A 20,482-nucleotide genomic window follows, 5' to 3' on the forward strand; every position below is an offset into this window, starting at 1 on the left:
ATCCTAGAGTGTCACTTGCAGTATAACTTACATACAGTGTTTCAAAACTACAGAAAACAGTCATCTATTTACAAGACAAATTCCCATAAAATATTGCTTTCAAAAGTGCCTCACAAATCACAGGCACACTACTAGTAATGCTAGTTAGAATATTAACCACAGATTTGTTAAACTAATTCTTAATAACACTTATACACACATATTGTGATACACACATATTCACATATGCAAGAAAATTCATAAACATTTCTTATTGTGATAACTTTTTTTATTGTGATTGCTCTGATTGGTTGGAATGTAATTCATTTCATGTTTCTAGAGTGATAAAATATGCCCTGGTTTCAGGCCATCAAAAACTAAAATATGGTTTTGTTAGTGATGCATCACTGGATCAAATGAAACTTGATAGTAGTCTTCTGAAAATGGCCATGCTCCACAGTACAATACAGACCTGAAAAAATGAGCACCGAGTCGCAGAATGACCAACTGTCTTTTCATAAAAAGACTCAATGTGGGTCTGGAAATCATAAACATTTGTGGAGTTCATAAGAAATCTTCATAAAGCTTTGCTGACCCAAGATCGACACAAAGGATGGGTTGATATGCCTCAACTGACTTGATTGCGTTTACAAAGGTTACAGATTTTTTTTGTTTTGTTTTTGTTTGTTTAAGGAATTTCTGTTAATTTATGACAAAGTTGTGTCATTGTTAGACTAAGAGTTCTTGATCTCAAGTTGAGTCTTGGTTGGCAATTCTACAGTAAATGAGGGAAAAACACAACACACTGAATGTTTAAGAATGGATAACTAATACTGCTGATAAGGACATAATTAGTCACTACAGGGCAACAATGTAAAACAAAATGATCCAGACCAGCTGATGTTAGAGTGCATTTGTTCATAGGTTTATCTCATAATTTATTTAAAAAAGAAAAAAAGAGAAAAAAAGAAACGAAACAGAACAGGTGTCTGGTCCAAGCGGTTACAAGCTTTGTTTGGAAGTTGCATTTTATCAAGTGTGCTTTTACGGTATCTTAGAATTACAAAATGTAATTCAGTGTCAAGGTCTACAGAGAGAAAAAGGTCAAATAAAACAGCTGAGTGAAGAAAACAAACATTAATAAGCTTTTAATCTAATTTAAGTATCCTGTTACAAATAGCTGGTGTATTTAAACTATTATCCAATTGAAATTACCATTTTAAAAAAGTTAAGTGGGACCATTTTTTTTATATAACATTTCTGATATATAAAGAACTTTGTAGAGTTGATCGATGGACATTTTTAAGGAGGATAAACAAAGGGATGACATGACAAACAGGAGAGTGAAAGAATGCTGTGTGCTTGTTTTAATTATTCCATTTTATATCCACATATTCAGGTGTTGTTGTTTTCGTTGTTGTCTCTTCTATGATTATTTCCTTGTTCTGACCTGTGGGCCATGTTACCGGTTCTCCATTTGAGTATGCTGATCCCACTGTGAGCAAAATACATGAAATGAACACTGTAAGCCATTTGGATTCAATGGCTTAATATTATAATATAATATAATCAACAAAAAACTATTTTTCACCTGGTGAACAAGTGATCATAGGCTCCTCCCAATGTCCATTGCTCTGACATGTGATGATAGGGTTTTGTCTCTGGATGAAGCCTGGCTCACAGTAGTAGCGCACCTGTGAATTGGCCCTGTACTTTAGTTGACGACGTCCAAACATTTTAGCGTGCAGTATGAGAGGGGGCTGTCCACAGAATGCTGCTAAAGAAAAACAAACCATGATGAACTTTTGTTCTTCCTGGGCCCCGGCACCACCACAGAAGATGATGTACTCACCAATGCTTTTCTTGCACGTGTAGGACAGCTGGTAGTTACAAGGGATATCACTCCAACGCCCATCATCGTACCACACCATCACAACACAATCCTCTCCTGACAGGAAGTAGCTGTCTGGTTGTCCACGATACCAGTTCTCGTACAACTGATACAGAGAGACAGGTCAAAACTTTGGAATAATCAAGTTTTTCATCAAGTCAAGAACCCCTTGCAGTTCTAATTTGGAAAACCCTTGAAGAAACACTTGATGTTTTGTCATGTTTTTATTTTATTTTATTTATTTTTTTTTTTTATACAGAAAGCCAGATCAGTAGACTTACCAGAGGGTTCCCATCTGACCAACGGAAATCTCCCTCAATGGTCTTGTCATTGAGACCGGTCCACTGATACTCTCTGTATTTAACTAAGGAAAGAGAAAAACACGAAAATGCCAAAGAACCAGCATACACTGTCAGTAAGACACAACATGGACTCCAGTTCCAGTTTAACACCCAGATGCATCATATATGACAGACATGCACAGGACCTTTTAACACAACCCTCATTCACTCGTATGAATAAGGTGAACCGCTCAAAGCCCTTTAACGGTTTGATGATTATATAGAAATGCAGAACAAAATGCAGGGCCTCTCAATGTTATGTCAACAAATGGTCCTTTATGAATACCTTTATGTACTGTAAGCTAAAACACTTCAGTATGTGGCACACCTCATAGTTGCCACTTAGTTTAAGCAATATCACTCGAGCACGAATACTGCTTTTCTGATAAACAACTTGAAAAACAGTTAGTATTGAGTAAGCTAACTTACAATTTAGAGAAATTATTGGCATTTAGTTTGTCAGTTTTTGCTCTTCACCAATGAAAACAGTTCCAAAGGTTCACTTCTCTGAGTAAACATACCGTAATGGGAGTTTTTTCCTGAATAAATCAGTTTTTTATCCACCTTATTTTTCCCGTAAGAGCAGACGTGGCCATGTCTGGCTTGCGGTTTCATTCGCTTCCTGCTATTTTTAACTGTATAAAATAACTCATTTTGCTGCTTGATATGGCAAACTGACATGTCTTACCTTATTATTTTAATGTATTATCTTAATTATGAACACACTGGTTTGTAGTGCAAACAGTTTTACAGTTTACTGCACTTTGTTATTCTTCTCGTTGCTTCCCTACATCAGCTAAGTCTCACACATTCACAGAAAATGGCTTACTTCCATGTTGAAAAATAAGGTTGATAAATCGGTTGAGTAAATAATTCAATGACTCATATAAAGAATAAAGACTTCACTTGGTTTGTTCCTGAGTGAATCAAAAAAATTGGTTAAACAAATGATAATTCACTCATCAAGACACTCACTTTTGCGCCACCTACTGAGTTCCTGAAAAATAAAAGCCACCTGCAAAGACTGACAGTCTTATGACACCTTGTTAAAAAAATTCCATCAGGTTCCATCAAGATAATTTTTTTTACTTACGATAAGAAGTCATAATGATTAGATCAACAGAAAAGGGCCAACTCTTCAAGCAGTTGTTCAGACATACCATTGATAAACTCCTGTTCCTCAGGTGACATAACAGAGACCAGGTGACCTCCGCTCATGCGACAGTGCTGCTCTGCCACCTCCCATTTCTGCCGTTTCGTAAAATGTTTGTAACAAAACCCTTGAAACTTTTCCCAGCCTGGTTCACAGTGCTCTAGATCTTTGTGGGGAGAGATTGGACAAATTATAGTTGAGTATATAATTATATAATCTATCTATCTATCTATCTATCTATCTATATATATATATATATATATATATATATATATATATATATATATATATATATATATTAAAAAATGGTATAAAAAGGTTTTATAATGTAGTAGTATAATGAGTTATGCAGGTAACTCACCTGTCTCGCAAAAGTCTCCTCCATAAGTTGGTAGACAGAGACACCTATGACCTGCTCCACTGTCCACACAGGTGCCTCCATTTTTACAAGGGTTCTCCAGACATGCATCTAAAAGGCCATTCACATGTTTTTATAGCTGACTATAAAAATATTGCACATAAATGAAGGGTTTAAAATAAAGTGTGGTTATACTCAACAAACACAAGGTGGTGCAACTGTGCAGTAATAGCTACACTAAGAGTATGTAGGCCTATATAATTTGTGGACCACAACTCAATCAAAAACAGGCTTAATCTTGATCCCTGATTGGCTCTGTTAACCTCTATCTACATAAAACACGCAGTATCAGCACTGGATATGGTGCCCTTTCTTTCTAGTTGTAGTGTTATCAGTTTCTAGTCATCATGGCCCCACTAAACCAAACTTTTCCTTCATGCACGACTGAAACTATTTGTTGTGATTGTGTTATACACTTTGGATAAATAATTTCTGTCTCTATCTGTCTGCACTGTACTCTTTGATAGACGTGCTAATCAGTTGGTGAAGTATGTCAGTTATCAAGTAACCAGGTATTTTAAAGAGATGTGATGTATCTGGCTTTGTTTGGAGGGAAACAGCGCCCCCTTCTGAGAGCATATGGTTTGCTCAAGAAATTTAAACAACCAATAGATGGTGCTATAACTCCTGTTTAAGGATGTTTAAGGCAGTGTTGTTATTAACCAAAACTAAAATTATTAAAAAATGTTATTTGAATTGGCAAGTGAAATGAAGCTGAAATAAATACAAATATTAGATGAAAAAAATTAGTTAGAAATGTTGCCTTGTCAGCTATCTGAAATAAAATAAACTGAAATATTCAGTTTATTAAAAATTTAAACATGTAAAATAACTAAAAATTAAACTAATTAAAATGAAAACTGAAAAAAAGGTCATTTAAAGTATATAAATAATACTAAAATAAGTGGTTTAAGGGGCTTGACCATGTACTAGCTATAGTTTATTCATCATTAAATAGCACTGAAATACTTTTAGGCAAGTTGTTTTCTTTCTCTGTTTTTCTCCTTGTAAAAGATCGAAAAACTACTACAGCACAGACAGACAGGCAGTTTTTAAAATATAAATTGCAGCCTGGAAATTGAGACAATATATATACTACATTATGTTTACCTGAAATGTAGCCTGTCCTGACCAGCACTCTCTGTGTGGGTCTGGCAGGTAGAGTGGAAGACTCAGGTGTGGTTGTGACATCATTCTCATCTTCTGTATTGTCTGCGTTTGCTTTAGTCATGAGTTCATAATCATTATCGTCATCATCTTCATTGTTGGCTGATGTAGTGGATGGTTTTTGGGTTTGCGTTGTCTTCTCATTGATGGGTGCATTGGTGGAGTCAGATACATCTAAAGCTTTGATGTCATCTGTGGTAAGTGCTGCTTCCCCACTGAATTCAACATCTGCTCTGAACTCTCCTGGGTTTGTGGAAGACGCCACAGTTTGCCAGATGGGACTTTGGGTCCCATGAGGAAGAAATGTAACCTCCAGATTTTTCATGGATCCCACAGTGCTGGCTTGATTATCATCATTATCACTGTTTGTTTCATTAAGGTCTTGCATATCTGTCAGATTAGAGGGAGTGATGGTGGCCACATCTGAGTATGGATGCTTAATAACTGAAGACCTGTTTCCTGAAGGTTCTCTTTCTCCGGAAGACTCATCCTCATCCTTATCACTGCCATCAATGCTGAAAGTTACAGCAGAATTATAAAGCTCAGTGGATGTGGTGATTCGTTGATTAGGTTGCTCTCCAAGCCCATCCTGCTCCACCTTCTCTAATTCTTCTTCCACTATCCCAATGCCAGATGGAGTTGTGCTTTCAGAGGGGACACCTTCCATTTCCTTTGGAGAATTGATTTCTACCTGTACAGGCCCATGTGTGGTTGATGTGCCCAACAGGTGAGGTCTTGGGGTGGTCAAGAGTGTGACTGGCAGGATGTCATCATGGTCACCAGAACTTTCAGAAGATTCGATTTCCTTCGGTGTTGTGCTTATGGTTGAATAATCACTAGCATCATCAACTGCACCAAGAGACACAGGAAGAGTCTCAGTTGAGATTTCCTCAGCATTGTGATGGTCTGCAGAAGTGTCTTCATGTCTGGGTGTAAAAGCTGCAAGTGAACAAATCAATTTCATTGTAATTTATAAGGCAAACCATGATTAGGATATGGAATTTTCTGAACAGTTTAACATTTACATATAAGCAACAACAATTCACTAATAACTAGTTAACAATTAGCATTCCTACTGTTATCAGCACCCATTCCTAAACCTAACAACCCCATACCTAAACTTAACAACTACCTAACTTAGTATTACAAAGAAGCAAATTAGGAGTTTATTGAGGCAAAAGTCGTAGTTAATGGTTTGTTAATGGCGAGAATTGGGCATTAAAATAAAGTGTGACCCACAATTATTATTTACAGTTTTTCTCTGTCTATCCATTCAACCATCGTTTAAATCATTCTCTCTGTCTGAAAGGCCTATAAACCTTCAAAGTTCAAGGCTGTTACCTAAAACTTTTCAAATACATATCTCTTTGAATTCCAGTTGATTTAAATACCACTTTTTAAAAATAACCATTTAAAAGGCATTCTCAATTCAGTTCTGAATGGCATGCATTTTGGTACATTTTTGGTTATTAAAAAGCTCACAAAATTATTATTTGCTGATACACTGTATAAGCATATTGTTTCTTTTTACTTACTTGGGCTAATACTGTTCAGATGTGTTAATGAGAAGCTCTCTGTCATAGTCTCAGGGGTAGATGCTCCATATGTCTCTGATTTATGTGAGGTGACCAGATGTTCGGCCTTTTCTGTGAATGACAAGGTCAAATCCTCACCTGAACCCTCCAACCAACCTTCAGTGCTGGATGTGCTTGTTGATGTTGACTGATTTGTGTGTGTAAAAAGACCCCAGTCTTCATCTGGCTCTGGAGTTTCTGTGATATTTCCTGCATTTTCTTCTACTGTAGCACCTTTAGGTAGATATGTTGAGGGACTTGACTGGACTGAAGCATGCTGAGTTGTGGTGGCATTGCTTGAGTCATATTCCAGTGTAGTGTCCTCAGTGGTCATGGAGATCTCACTAGTCACATGATTTTTATCTTCATCCTCGAGGTTGCTTTCAGGCATGGGTTGGAAGTGTTTGGACCCATCTATCTCCTTCGGTTGAGAGAATGGTTCCTCTGTTGTCTCAGGCTGAGCCTCTGTAGGTGGGATGAAATAGATGGGCTCTCCCGGCTGTAGGTTGGTATCTGGCATTGGTTGGTAGTGTCTATGATTGCTGCTTTTAACACCATCAACTGCTGAAGCTTTTATTTCTGGTTCTCCTTTTTCTGTGAAATCAATGTGTTTTGGATCTATGTAAATCTCTGGAACAGACTCAACTTTTTGCTGGGTGACCTCAGTGGACTCAAGATATCTCTCTGTGCTGGTTGGGGTGGTGGAGTCTCTGTAGGTGCTATCTTCATCTAACTGAGGGCTTGTGGTGTGGTTGTGTTCCTCTGGTTCTGAAGTAGTTTGTGTGCTATAAATGGAGAAGGACTCAACAGCTCCCTGTGCTTCATTTTCTGACTGTTGAGTGATCTGATCCACACTATACTCCTCTTGAGGATCTGCTAAAGTCACAATATGCTGCTCGGTATCCTCTGGCTCTGTTGCCATATGATCTATAGGTGAGACTGTCTGAGAGTTGCTGTTAGCTGCAGAGGAAGAATATTAGAGAACCCATTAACCAAAGGTTAAAGGGATAGTTCACCCAAAAATGAAAATTCTGTCATAAACTACTCACCCTCACCACGTTCTACACCCATAAGACCCATGGAATTACCGCATTTAAGGCCCAGCAAGGTGGTCACGACATCGTTAGTAAATATAGTTAATGTGACATCAGTGGTTCAACCTTAATTTTATGAAGCTACGAGAATAATTTTTGTGTGCAGATAAAACAAAAATAATGACTTTATTTAACCATTTCTTCTCTTCTGTGTCAGTCTCCGCCGCCGGCATTCATGAAAGTACCATGACATATGCATGTGGTGCTGCCGACGCAAGAGTCAGGCGTTCTGACATAGAACCCAGATGTGCCTTGTTTACAAGCAGAGGAATGCACATGCATGATGTCACATGGACTATTTTAACAATGTCCTTACTACGATTCTGGGCCCTGAACGTGGTAGTTCTGTTGCTGTCTATGGAGAGTCAGAAACCTCTTGGATTTCATCTAAATAACTTTCCGAATTATTTTCCGAAAATGAACGAAGGTCTTACGGGTCTGGAACAACATGAGGGCGAGTAATTAATGACAGATTTTTCATTTTTGGGTAAACAATCCCTTTAAGCTTGTATGGGATTGATAGTATAGGTAAAGAGTTTCCAAACATTGGGAGGGACTCCCTTTTTTCATGTAAAAAATCCATTTATATAGTGTATGAAAAATATTATCACATCTTTGGCATACAGCCCTAAAAATGTTTTTTTTTTTTTCCTCAAATTTTATCACAGACACCCTTGGGCATCTCTGTACTCCAGTTTGAACCTTGGTTATCTTAAGAAAGTTTTGTGAATAACTGTAAATACCTCTGAAGCAGTAAGCGTCATGCCGAATTTGTGGTTCAGGGAATCCCGTTTGATTGCTAAAACGATAAACTGTCTTGACACCAGGTTCTGAACCCCCACACCTTTCACGAGGGGTCACAATGGGGTATCGAACGCTTCCATCAGCAAGCCAGCCAGGACTGCAGTGGTTCAGACCATCATTCCAGGCAGCATACAGTTGGCCAGTGGTGGCTAGCTGAGCTCCCTGCTGCTCACAGTATGTCTTAGCTTCCGACAAGCTGAAGCGCTGTGGGGATGACCCATGAAAAACCTCTCCTAAAATCATCAATGAATGAACAACCAATTTTTGCTGACAATCACAAACAAGTCATCATAAACAGAGTACATTCTTTGAATATGGACTGCTTGCTAATATCAATAGTTTGGACAGCACTGTGTGCAACGCACTGATTGCAAGAGTATAATATTAGCAATGATATGGGAGTGATTTACCATGAATGTTCTCCACATAGCAATACACATCATATAGTTCATCATTGTCCACCATGCCATAATTTCGAACGCCTGGTAATCCATCCATGTCTCCAAAACACCCTTCACGTGGCATCTGGATTGGGTATCTAAGAAGGCATAGGGATATTAATGAATCCTAAAGATAAATGTATTTTTGTTATTATTTGAAATATCCTAAGCACTGCAACAAGACAATATTTATCTCCACCCCAATCCAGAAATCCATTCCAAATATTACATGGCAAATATGTTCTCACAGACTGTGATTTTGTTGTTTTATGTGTGAATAGACAAATTGCTAGTACCTAGAAAGTTGTCTGCATCACATTTACTGCATGTATATAGGACATGCTCAGTAGCTGGTTATTTGATGTGTCTGTCCACTCACCTAACGGAGCGATCTGAAAGCCAGCCAGCGTCACACTGCTCATAACCGCTGTGGTATGCAGCCAGCAGCTGTTCTGGAGAAGCAATCTGAGCTCCAATATCTTCACAAGCATCTTTGGCCTCATCAAAAGTGAAGGCATAGCGACTTGAGGTATTGCGATAATGGAAGACGACACCTAAGAACACACAGCATGTCACTATTCTCATAGTTTTTGAACTGTTATGAAGTGTTATTTGCCATTTTCTAGTCTGGAAAATGTGTCTTATCAAAACACTGCTTTTGATACTTGTGGCAAGTTACTATACAAGACTGTTCAAACAATGGGATCACATGGAGTTTAATTTATATTGAATTTATTTTATATTTATTTATACTGTAAATATAAATATATAGTACTGTTCCGGACAGTACTTTTTTGTTTGTTTGTTTTAAAAAGCTTTTACTCCGATAAAATGTATCATGTTTTCCACAGAAATATTAAGCAGCACAACTGTTTTCAACAATAATAAATATTTCTTGAGCACCAAATCAGCATATCAGAATGATTTCTGAAGTGACACTTAAGACTGGAGTAATTGCTGCTGAAAATGGCAACAATAAATTACATTCAATATATAAAATACATTCAACTGGAAAATATATTTTAAATTGTAAGACTATTTCTCAGTATTACTAATTTTACTGTAAATAAATGATAAATAAACTGATAAATGCAGCCTTGGTAAAGATTTATTTCAGAAATATTGAAATCCTTCCAGTTCCAAAAGTTGGAACGGTAGTATGTGTGTGTGCAAAACACTGTTGACTAAATATGGCAAGACAATCTGTGGTTGCCACTGTGATCTTTGCACATAAAAAAATTAACATAACAATCACCTTTTACTTTGACTTGGGCCTGGTCATGAGCATCCTCCAAGCCGTGCTGGACTTCACAGCGGTAGAAGCCTGTATCGTTGTGTATCAGTTCATCCAGTCTGAGGGTGAGATCAGCTGAAGAGGCAGCATAATTCAGCAGCGATGCCCTGCCTTTATACAACTCACTCACCTTTACCCTCTCACCACGGGCCACTAAGATCTCTGTCTCTTTGTTTGATGAAAGAAAGCTCCATTTGACTCGTGGCTGGGTCAGTACAGCATGTCGGCCCAAAGACGGGGTCCGGGAGAGACTCACCAGGCAGGGAAGAGTCAAGGAGCCCCCCAAAATGGCAGACACTGGGGGGCTATCGGGAATGGTGACTTGTAAGAATGTGGTCTCATCTGAGGAAAGGACAAGAATGATTGAGATACTAATCAACTGACAGTTTAATACTGAACTGAACTGGACTTGGTTCATTCACTTGGGCAATAAAAGTACAACAACATACTCTTTAACTGTACTCGAAGAGCTTTCTATGACCTTTACTGTTATTTATCATTAATTATATCTTGAACAGTAGAGGTGAGACACACCTGCTGCAGGACTGAGGATGGCAGAAGATGACAAGACAAAGAGGCAGATGGCACGCAGCAGTACATGCAGGAACATCGCTGATCTGAGACCGAACAGAGGGAGAGAGTGAGACATTATACTGTATAGAAACAAAGTCAAAGAACAGCATTATAAAAGTCAAATGGAACTGTGACATACCACACCATAAGATCTTTGTGTTGAAATGAAAGATGCAAACCAGTTTTTTCCAGTACAGCAATTTAGCTAATTTATGTAATTTAATTTAACTGCATTCTGTTCCAGTGTAAGTTCATGGATATTCATGGGGAAAATGACACACTGCCTTGTGTGAGAAAGTGAGAAAATGAGAAAGAAGGAGAGAAAGTTCTTTGTGCCTCTGCTGTTGCCAGATTGTGAGAATTCACACTCACTGAATTCTTTGAGCCTTCTAAAATTAAATGACTGCTAAATTTCAACAGTTTTTTTAATAGGCATTATGGCACTGAATTGGGTGATTTTTAATCTGTTCAATGGAGAAAAGAAAAATGCTTTAAAAAGGGGTTCTCAGCCTTTTCAGGACCAGGACCCCCCAACAAGAGGTATATATTTTTGCTAATATTTTATAAAGACTATCATTTATTAGAACGTTGACATTATTACATTACATAATATCTAATGTAAAAACTGTGTGGTTATATTTACAGTTTTATTTATTTGTGTGTGTCTGTGTGTGTATAAAAAAAAAAAAAAAAAAAAAAAAATATATATATATATATATATATAATAAGAAAAAAAATTAATTGCAATACAGTTATAGAAACTGTCCCATAAGAATATATTTAGGGCATACATAGGTTAACCAATGAACAAATATTTAAAGAAGATTCTATGTATATATTTATATATTTAATCCTCTACTCTACAGATCCCTTTTGTAGACCTCTCGCTGAAAACCCTGGTTTTAAAGGCATGTGACTGAATGGAACAAAGCAGAAAGGCTTGCCTGCAGTTCTTTAGAAAAAACCAACAAAACGCTCAAACAGCGCAGTAAACAAATTTTCACTGCAGACCCACAGCACAGTCTTTGGAGGGTGTGTTTATTCTTTAAACGATGAAACTTTGCAGACTTATAATTTGTGTTGAATAACATTTTTATTTGTTTTACTTAGCTTTATATGTGGTTTTGCATTTTCACAAGCCTTTCTGAATCAGAGGTTACTAGAGAGCTTCCCAGATAGAGGATTTGGCAACCCTGTGCTACGTCCAGCTGGCATGATTCAGATCTTTGGAGTCTTTGGGAGCTCTTGTATGTGCTCAGAATCCTGACGAGTAACCGAACAGACTAACTACCCTTTTCTAAACATGAGCATCTCTTTACCAGTACATCCATCTCCACTAAGGTCATCTTTATGCACCTGTCTCTGTGCAGCCCTTAAACTACACACAGAGCACAATATAGACTGTGTTTATCTAAACGGCCCAGTGAAAGGAAATGTTTTTAGCGGCTAGATGGTTCCTTAGTGAGACAGTCTGAAATAAATAAATAAAAGACCACCTGCTAGATCCACTGAAATACTGTTTGTAAAGACCGAATGAACTGAATACTCATGCCTCAAAGAGTGAGCCAGAAAAGCAAGTAGACATAACAGTGGTCCAGTGATTCTAACCATTTTAAATATCCCTGTGATTTTTTAAAAACCCGTACAAAAAATCAGAGTAAGTCTCAGCAACAATACACAAGCAATTTTCATGCAGGAGTCCAGGCACCGTTTAAATGAAGTGGAAGGTAATGAGTTGATTGCATCAATTTTACATGATAACATATCATTGACTAAGTTATTTTAACGACAGGATGTTTACTATGATGTCTGTGTAAAATTAGGGGTCATTTAAGTATCTAATTGTAACTCTTCTCTGTTTACATGAAATCTTTTACAACCAACCAGACGTGAAATTACAGACTACAATCCCTAAAGTAAGACCCTCATTCCTGATGTGTAATGTTACCTAATAGAGCGCAGACTGATGAAGTGGAAATTTACTAATGGAATGTGAGTTTTAATCAACGAAACAAACAAGGAAGTGCACTGGAACAGGAGTTTTTGTCTTCTGAACAATTCATCTGTACTACTGCTCTGGGTTCGGACATCTGGACATGTGAACTGCAAGAACACCAAATTCCTAACAGCAAACCTTTCTTTACTGACTCATTAAAAAGAAAATAAATAAATTTACTACAGTCTATAAATGTGTACATTAAAAAACAAAACCATTCACAACACCAGTTTGGTGTTTTAAAGTTTTAAGGAAATAATTCATTTTATTATCACTGTTGAAAACTGTTTTTTTACAGATTAATTTAAATTAATGAATTTATTTATAAATTAATGTATTTATTTATTTATTTTATGGTAACTGCAATACAGCACCATGACCATTTAAAAGTTAAGTGGGATTTAAAAAATTAATTAATTAACAGTGAAGACATTTATAATGCTACAAATGATTTATAATAAATGCTGTTTTTTATTTTTTATTTATTTTTTAACTTTCTATTAATCAGTTATCCTGAAAAGAATATCACAGTTTCCACAAACATATGAAGCAGCACAAAACTGATTTTCAACAGATAAAATAAGGTAATAAAATAATAATAAAATATATTTAAAAAGAAATCAGTCATTTTAAATTGTAATGTTATTTCACAATATTACTGTTTTAACTGTATTTTTATCAAAATGCCATCTTGGTGAACACAAGAGCCCACACAATCATAGGTTTTTTTTTAGTACATTAAGAAAAAAAACACTGATTTCTCAGAAAAGCAACAATTCAGTACACTTCCTTGATGTACTGTAACCTTTCTCTCCTGTTTTCAATTTTAAAAGGAAGTTCACCAAAGATATGGCCCATTAAGCTCTCTGATCCAGAGGTCTAACAGAAGTGGTTTACTGTAAGTACAAGACAGGAACTACAAAGCCCAGCAAAAGCAGAATTCAGGGCACAAAAGCCTCAGACGCACCAGAGCAGGACGTTCTGACGCTATGGTGCATTTTTTAGTGATGGAGAGTAATGGGTACATGGAAACGGTTCGCCTAAGAGGAAAAGAGAGAGAGAGAGAGAGAGAGAGAGAGAGAGAGAGAGAGATGGAAACTGGCATGAACTGGCTGACCTGAAGCTGGATATACAAATGCATGTTAAAGACTACTGCCGTGGAGAATAGGGTGTGTTTGCACATTCACTGTACCTCCTCTAAAAGTGCACTTGGACTTCTCCAAAATTAAAGATAGAAGCAAATATTTTTGTGACAGTTTTCAGATGGAAAACATCATGAGCTATAATACTGAGAAGACTAAACAAAGCTGCCTTGCTGTTTAACTGCAAGTATCTGCAAGTATTTGATCTGTCTCTCTGCTTATCTTGTATCCTGTTCTTGAGAACATTACAACAGATGTAGCCACATTTCCATAAGCCAAAATTAAAGCCAGACTGCTGTAAGGGCAAACATGGAGGACGGGGCCCAGCAACCTCAAGAGTGCTTAGGCAGGCATCTCCACGGACGCCTGCTGTCTGGAATACAGAATGACTTCATTTTGAAGGGAAATGGGGAAGGAGACGGTCTATTTCACTTACATCACAGCAGTGATTTTACTGACCGTATAAGAAGCTCACTTTCTCTTGCTGAAGATTTGGGTTTTAGATTAGTTATTCCACTGGATAGACACTCAGACAGACAAGGGATGGTAAAAGAAAGCAGAAAAACTTTCCCACGCACATTGTTCACTGTTGAAATGCTGCTCTGTTTTGCATTTCCCCCATGTTTTTTCCTTGACTTTTCTCTGCGTTGTCTGTCTGCTTGGTCATGGACTCTTCCCTTGCTCTTTCTTCTCTTTCAGTGCCACACCCACCTTCAAATTCAAGGCCTTTCTAACCTCGCATGACTCTCTGTGACTTGGTCCATCACCAAGGGCAACCAGCACTGTCCTCAGAAACACAGACCGACCGGAACTCACACAGAGAAAGACAGAGAGGGTAATTCACCCATGCTGCAGAGGTCTGAGGTGTTATTAGCCAAGCAGCCTGTGGTAGATCTGGCTAACCAAGCATACAGCCATTCTCTGAGCTCTGTAAGAACCTGCAGAGAATGGATGTGAATAGTGGACTGAACCTCACAGCCTTATCAATGACAACATTGTATATTGTATATAGTTATTAACGTAAATGCTATACAAAAATCTATTTAAAAATCTATAATATATAATATAATATACAAATTAAAGTCACGTGCACGTGTAAAATTTTAAAAGAAAAACTTGACACATTAAAGGGATAGTTCACCCAAAAATGAAAATTTTGTCATAATTTACTCATCCTCATGTCGTTCCAAATCTGTATGAGTTTCTTTTTTATGTTGAACATAAAATAATATATTTTGAAGAATGCTGGTGATCAAAAAGTTGATAGTCCCATTGACTTCTATGGTATTTCTTTCCCTTCTATCATCTGTCATTTGGGACCAACAACTGTTTGGTTCTTCAAAATTCTTCAGAATATCTTATTTTGTGTTCAGCATAAGAAAGAAACTTAAACAGATTTGGAACAACATGAGGGTGAGTAAATGATAACAAAAATTTCATTTTTGGGTGAACTATTCCTTTCATAAAATAAAATAAACAAATAAATGGACCATACACTACTGTTCAAATGTTTGGGGTTTGTAAATAAAAAAAGAAAGAAAGAAAAAAGAATGCTCACTAAGGCTGCATTTATTTGTTAAAAATACAATAAAATAATAATATTGTGAAATTTTATTACAATTTAAAATAAATGGTTTCTATTTTAATGTATTGTAAAATTTTATTCTTTTTTATTTTATTCCTGTGATGACAATGCTGAATTTTCAGCAGCAGTATAATTTAAGCCTTCGTTGTCACATAATCTTTCAGAAGTCATTTTAATATGCTGGTACTTAAAACATTTCTTATTATTATCAATGATGAAAACAGTTGTGCTGCTTAATCTTTTTTCTTGAAATCGTGATACTTTTTTCAGGATTATTTAATGAATAGAAAAATCTATAGAATAGCATTTATGAAATAGAAAGTATTACATTATAAATTATCTTCACTGTTACTATTGATCTAGTTGACCTTTTGATTTAATGCAGCCAATTCTTTGATATTAAGTATTAAATTTATCATGGGAGACCCTTTACTCTTCACACTGGTGTGATCAGGACTAGACATGACTGCTGTACAGTTAAATTAGGTCAGATGTGTCCTGTAGGGGTTCGTGCAAGTATTTTGGCAGTGGTGATTTAAAGAAAAGACACCTAATTCATTTGAGAGGAATAGTTTCTTTTTTATATCCACAACAGCTACTAAATATAAGTGAAGGCATCTCTAAATAAAAGCAGCAGGGGATAAGAAGACGTGGATGCCTCATATCAGTTTAACTTAATCTGTCAGATGATAAGAAGGATCTTTATCTTATAACTGCTTAAAAAACACTCACACATCGACTTACTTCTGCTCTGCTACACCTATTTGAAAGATGGGTTTAGAAACAAGCTTAGCCACTGTGAAGATGAATGGTTGCTGTGGCACTCTACAGCCAATAAAGTGTTGCAATTTTACAGCTGAAAACACACTGCAGACATTAACGCTCAATGTCTCAATAGAATTAAGTTGATTCACATGAGCATTGGAATAACTGCAGATGTAGACCAAACAGGTATTCATGAATCATGTCTCTCATGCTACATTTGGCACCTGGATTTCTGCTTAGTTTGTACCACAAAGCAAAATCATCCAGCAGGTGTGTTGTAGACGTCTTTTCCTCGCCTGGGCAAAAACCTCTAATATTTGTGTCTACAAAGCCTTTAGTCTCAGGTGCAATATTAAGAAGAGCTAAACTCAGCACACTAATATTATTTTATGATTTTGCCATCTCGATTCCAGCACCAGTGCAAGAATAGATCCTTGAATTGAACTGGTGTTTGGTTCTTACATTAGCAAGCCTTTTCAACACTCATTAATTGATTAAATAAAGTATTATTTTCAGAGTAAAATGTTTGTCCACTAATTCCATATTTAGGTAATGGAGATAAAAAATAAATGATTACAGGTTGAGTGTTTGCTAAGCTTGCTGCAAATTTAAATGCAGTCTCAGTTTCTGCTCATGCATATAGAACATGCATTCATTTAGAAATGTCAAGAACAGGTGTCTTCTCTTTGAAGGCTCAGGCTGTGTAAAGCACCTATGCACCATCCAACTCTGACAACCTTTCAAATGCATTCTACAAAAATTCTAAAATTAATTCTCAGTACAAGGATCCAAGAATTGACATGCTCTCAGCAATAACAGAACCACATGAAAAGGGCTTTACAGTCTGATGCCTGATGTCATAAGAGAGCCTTTTTAGTTTCAAAAAAAAAAAAAAAAAAAAAAAAAAAAACTTTTTATGCTCCAGTTACTTAAATAAATAAATAAATAAATAAATGTGCCGGTGCTTTAAAAATCCAAAAATCCAGTTGCAAATAGACTGATCTGAAAAGCCTGTAATGTAACATTAAGAACTTTTTAATCTCCAAAGAACCATGTTCAGCCAATAAAAATAATAATAATAATAATAAAATAGGTAAAAATAAAAATTATTCCTGCTACCTGATGCCAAAGGAGAGCCTTTTTAGTTTCACAAAAACTTTTTATTCTCTAGTTCATTAGAATATTACGTACTGGTGACTAAGACATAGTTTATCCAAGAACTATTATTAAATGTTGTTATAATAATAATCTTAATGGATAGTGCTCTGCATAATAGTCTGTACCAATTCAAAAGGGCTGATGCAACACGCATATTCAGCATAAGTAATGTCCTCCATAACATCTCCTGCTGTGCTCTGAAACTTAAAAATGTACAAGGCAGAAAATTTTCTGCATAAGTAGAATTCACTCACCCTAAAAATGATGCCCAAAAAGTCCAAATCCAAAAGCCATGAAATAAATTTTCTAAGTAGCAACTACTTTTACAGAGTCATTATAGGCAATTTAAATGCATTTAATGCCACATACCTCATTCTTCTTGGATTCCTCTTGAAAAGCCCCCGTGCAGATGAAGGATTGTATAGAGTCTCATAGAGTGCAGGCTGGAGATGATGGATGCTGTGAGCTCGTCCAGAGGAGGAGAAGAAAGAGAGAGAGGATGACAGAGAGCGGAGGAATAAAGGAGCAGGAAGGATCTGCGATCAACCCACTCTCTTTAACCAACAGGGTTCATTTTCCTATAACTGTCTCTGGCACAATGAAATAAGTGGGAAGGGACGGAGGAAAAGTTAAAATGTCCTAAATTAGAATGAACTGAGAGAGAGAGAGAGAGAGAGAGAGAGAGAGAGAGAGAGAGATTAATCGACCTGAAATGTTGCTCGTTGTCCTGTTATTGTCCTTTAAAAAATGGTAAACCCAGAACAGGTAACGCGCGTAATACTATTTAAAAATGACAAGTGACTGAGAATTGATTTGATAAGATCACTCGCGAGAAGCATGCTGCTTTTATGCTTCCCGTTTGGCTTAGATCCGTGTGTCGTTTGGGTTCTTTTCTGGATCATAATTGGGAAACTGTTATCTTGACCGACATTTATTGATTCTGTCAAGGCATTAAAGGATTAAACCCTGTTGAGGTGAAGACAGCTGCAACGTCTACAGTATATGGTAAAACAAAGATAAAATTGACTCACACAATAAAAGTGTACAGACTGTAAAATGATTCAAATGAATAGTATCTCATAGATTAATTCTAAACATAATGACGTGAGAGTGAGACAAGATTGAGTTGTGTTTTGTTTAAAACTAACATTTCCATGATCAACATTAACTCTTAAAAATAAAGGTTCTTTTGACATCGGTGGTCCCACAAAAAACCTTTACCACCCTTAAAAAAATGTTTCATTCATCCAATTAAAAAAAAAAAAAGGGTAATGTTTCACATCTATATTTTTTTTAGCTTGAGCCAATGAAAAATAAATAACTTAACCTAAACATTTTTAAGTGGATGAATGAAACATTTTTTTTTTAGTGCATCCATGGAACTTTTCAATCCACAAAAAGTTCTTTAGGTTATTAATTTGTTCTTCACACTTAGAAAAAAATGGTTCTTTGAAGAACTTTTCACTGAAAGGTTCTTTGGGGAACTAAAACTGATTCTTCTATTCATGGCATTGCTGTGAGAACCCCCTTTTTGAACCTTTATTTTTAAGAGTGTTGCACAATTGCATAATTTTAGTTATAAATTAAAGGAATGGTTCAACCAAAAAAAAAGAAAATTTCCTGAAAATGTACTCACTCTGAGGTCATCCAAGATGTAGATGAGTTTGTTTCTTCATCTGAACATAATTGGAGAAATGTATGTGCTGAGAAATGAGTGCTGTCAGAATAAGGGTTCAAACAACTGATAAAAATGTCACAATAATCCACAAGTATCCACACGACTCCAGTTCATCAATTAACATCTCGTGAGGTGAAAAGCTACATGTTTATAATAAACAAATAATGGCCTATGGGTGAGTAAATTTTCAGCAACTTTCATTTTGGTGAATTATTTCTTAAACAAAATGTGTCCAAAAACTTCCATTTTTAGGTTGTCTTAAGGTTTGTGCCAGAAATGACAAACAAGTTTCTCGTATAGTCTTAGTATAGGGTAATCTTTTTGTTACATGAATAAACATCTTGAGGAAACTTTCACTCTCACTGAATTTACCCATTATAGTTCAAAGTAAGAATAGCTATTTAAGGCAAGGATCAACTTTGCATTGAGCAAGAGTCCAAGGGCTGAGTGCCACAATGAATGCTTTGGTTCACTCAATTGCTAGGCCACAACAACACTGTAAATAAGAACTAAATAGTAATGTAAGCATCCATTTCTGCAAGCATATTAAGATAGTAAACACTGTCATGTCTAAATGCTATGATGAAAATTTATCTGGACCAGTGCAACTCTATATCCCATCTTTATAGCAGGGTATGTGCGTATACCTTCTGTGACTCACTGTGCTGACTCTCTCTAAGCTAAAAGAACTTTGTGTCAAGGTTGGTGAGCTTTAATAACTAGATCTTTGATTAATGATGAGACAATTGCTTATTCAGAGAAATTACCAGTTTGAAATGGTTTTGAGGCATGAGTCACTGCTGATTCACATCTGTAAGTCTGAATCTGATCCATTTGTGAGTCATGTCTATGAAGGTAACCACATGTGGACACAACAGCCCAGAGTCTGGCCTCCTGTTAAAACAGTAGCAAACTTTCATAGATGAGAGGCTGGATGACAGAAGCAAAGGATAGTTTGCACAGACAGAAAGGAGGGTGAATATGGCTTTGTATAGCCCAGGGGTAGGCAACGTCAGTCCTGGAGTGCCAATGTCCTGCAGAGTTTAGCTCCAACCCTAAAAAAAAAAAACTCACTTGTCTATAGCCTTAGTAATCCTGAAGACCTTGATCAGCTTGTTCAGGTGTGTTTGATTAGAGTTAGAGCTAAACTCTGCAGGACATCAGCACTCCAGGACCGACGTTGCCTACCCCTGGTATAGCCTATTACATATTCTTCAACACAAGAGGAATTTACCATATCAACACAGCTGACTGTCTATGCTGAAGAAGAGAAATCAGGTAATATAACTCTGAACTACAGTGCATTATTTATTTGATCGTGCATTATGGTAATCCTTTAGTAAGTAACTATATGCCTTAGGATCAGACAATGAAACTACAGTGCATTATTTATTGGCTCTGACATTATGGTAATCCTTTAGTAATAAGCA

At 36.6% G+C, this 20,482-nt stretch overlaps 1 protein-coding gene across 3 annotated transcripts; it reads right to left on the reverse strand.

Annotated features, from left to right (window-relative positions):
• Positions 1-1,319: 1,319 nt before the first annotated feature.
• LOC109056389 (brevican core protein-like) lies at positions 1,320-17,990 on the reverse strand. Of its 3 annotated transcripts, none has more exons than XM_042741146.1 (14): positions 17,744-17,990; positions 10,690-10,772; positions 10,117-10,497; positions 9,241-9,415; positions 8,832-8,959; positions 8,361-8,654; positions 6,485-7,483; positions 4,893-5,888; positions 3,726-3,833; positions 3,372-3,530; positions 2,152-2,234; positions 1,832-1,976; positions 1,571-1,756; positions 1,320-1,474 (listed from the first exon to the last, which is right to left on the reverse strand). In XM_042741146.1, the coding sequence occupies exons 1-14, from the start codon at positions 17,746-17,748 to the stop codon at positions 1,347-1,349; spliced, it is 3,870 nt and encodes a 1,289-aa protein (XP_042597080.1). In that variant the 5' UTR covers positions 17,749-17,990; the 3' UTR covers positions 1,320-1,346. The 3 variants fall into 3 exon arrangements, with proteins under 3 accessions (XP_042597080.1, XP_042597081.1, XP_042597082.1); XM_042741147.1 differs by having other exon boundaries at positions 1,571-1,753; positions 17,744-17,988; XM_042741148.1 differs by lacking the exon at positions 17,744-17,990 and adding an exon at positions 10,868-11,026.
• Between the last annotated feature and the right edge of the window lie 2,492 nt (positions 17,991-20,482).

This window comes from Cyprinus carpio, chromosome B16 (assembly GCF_018340385.1).
Source record: "Cyprinus carpio isolate SPL01 chromosome B16, ASM1834038v1, whole genome shotgun sequence".
In the NCBI taxonomy this organism is placed as follows: Eukaryota; Metazoa; Chordata; class Actinopteri; order Cypriniformes; family Cyprinidae; genus Cyprinus; species Cyprinus carpio.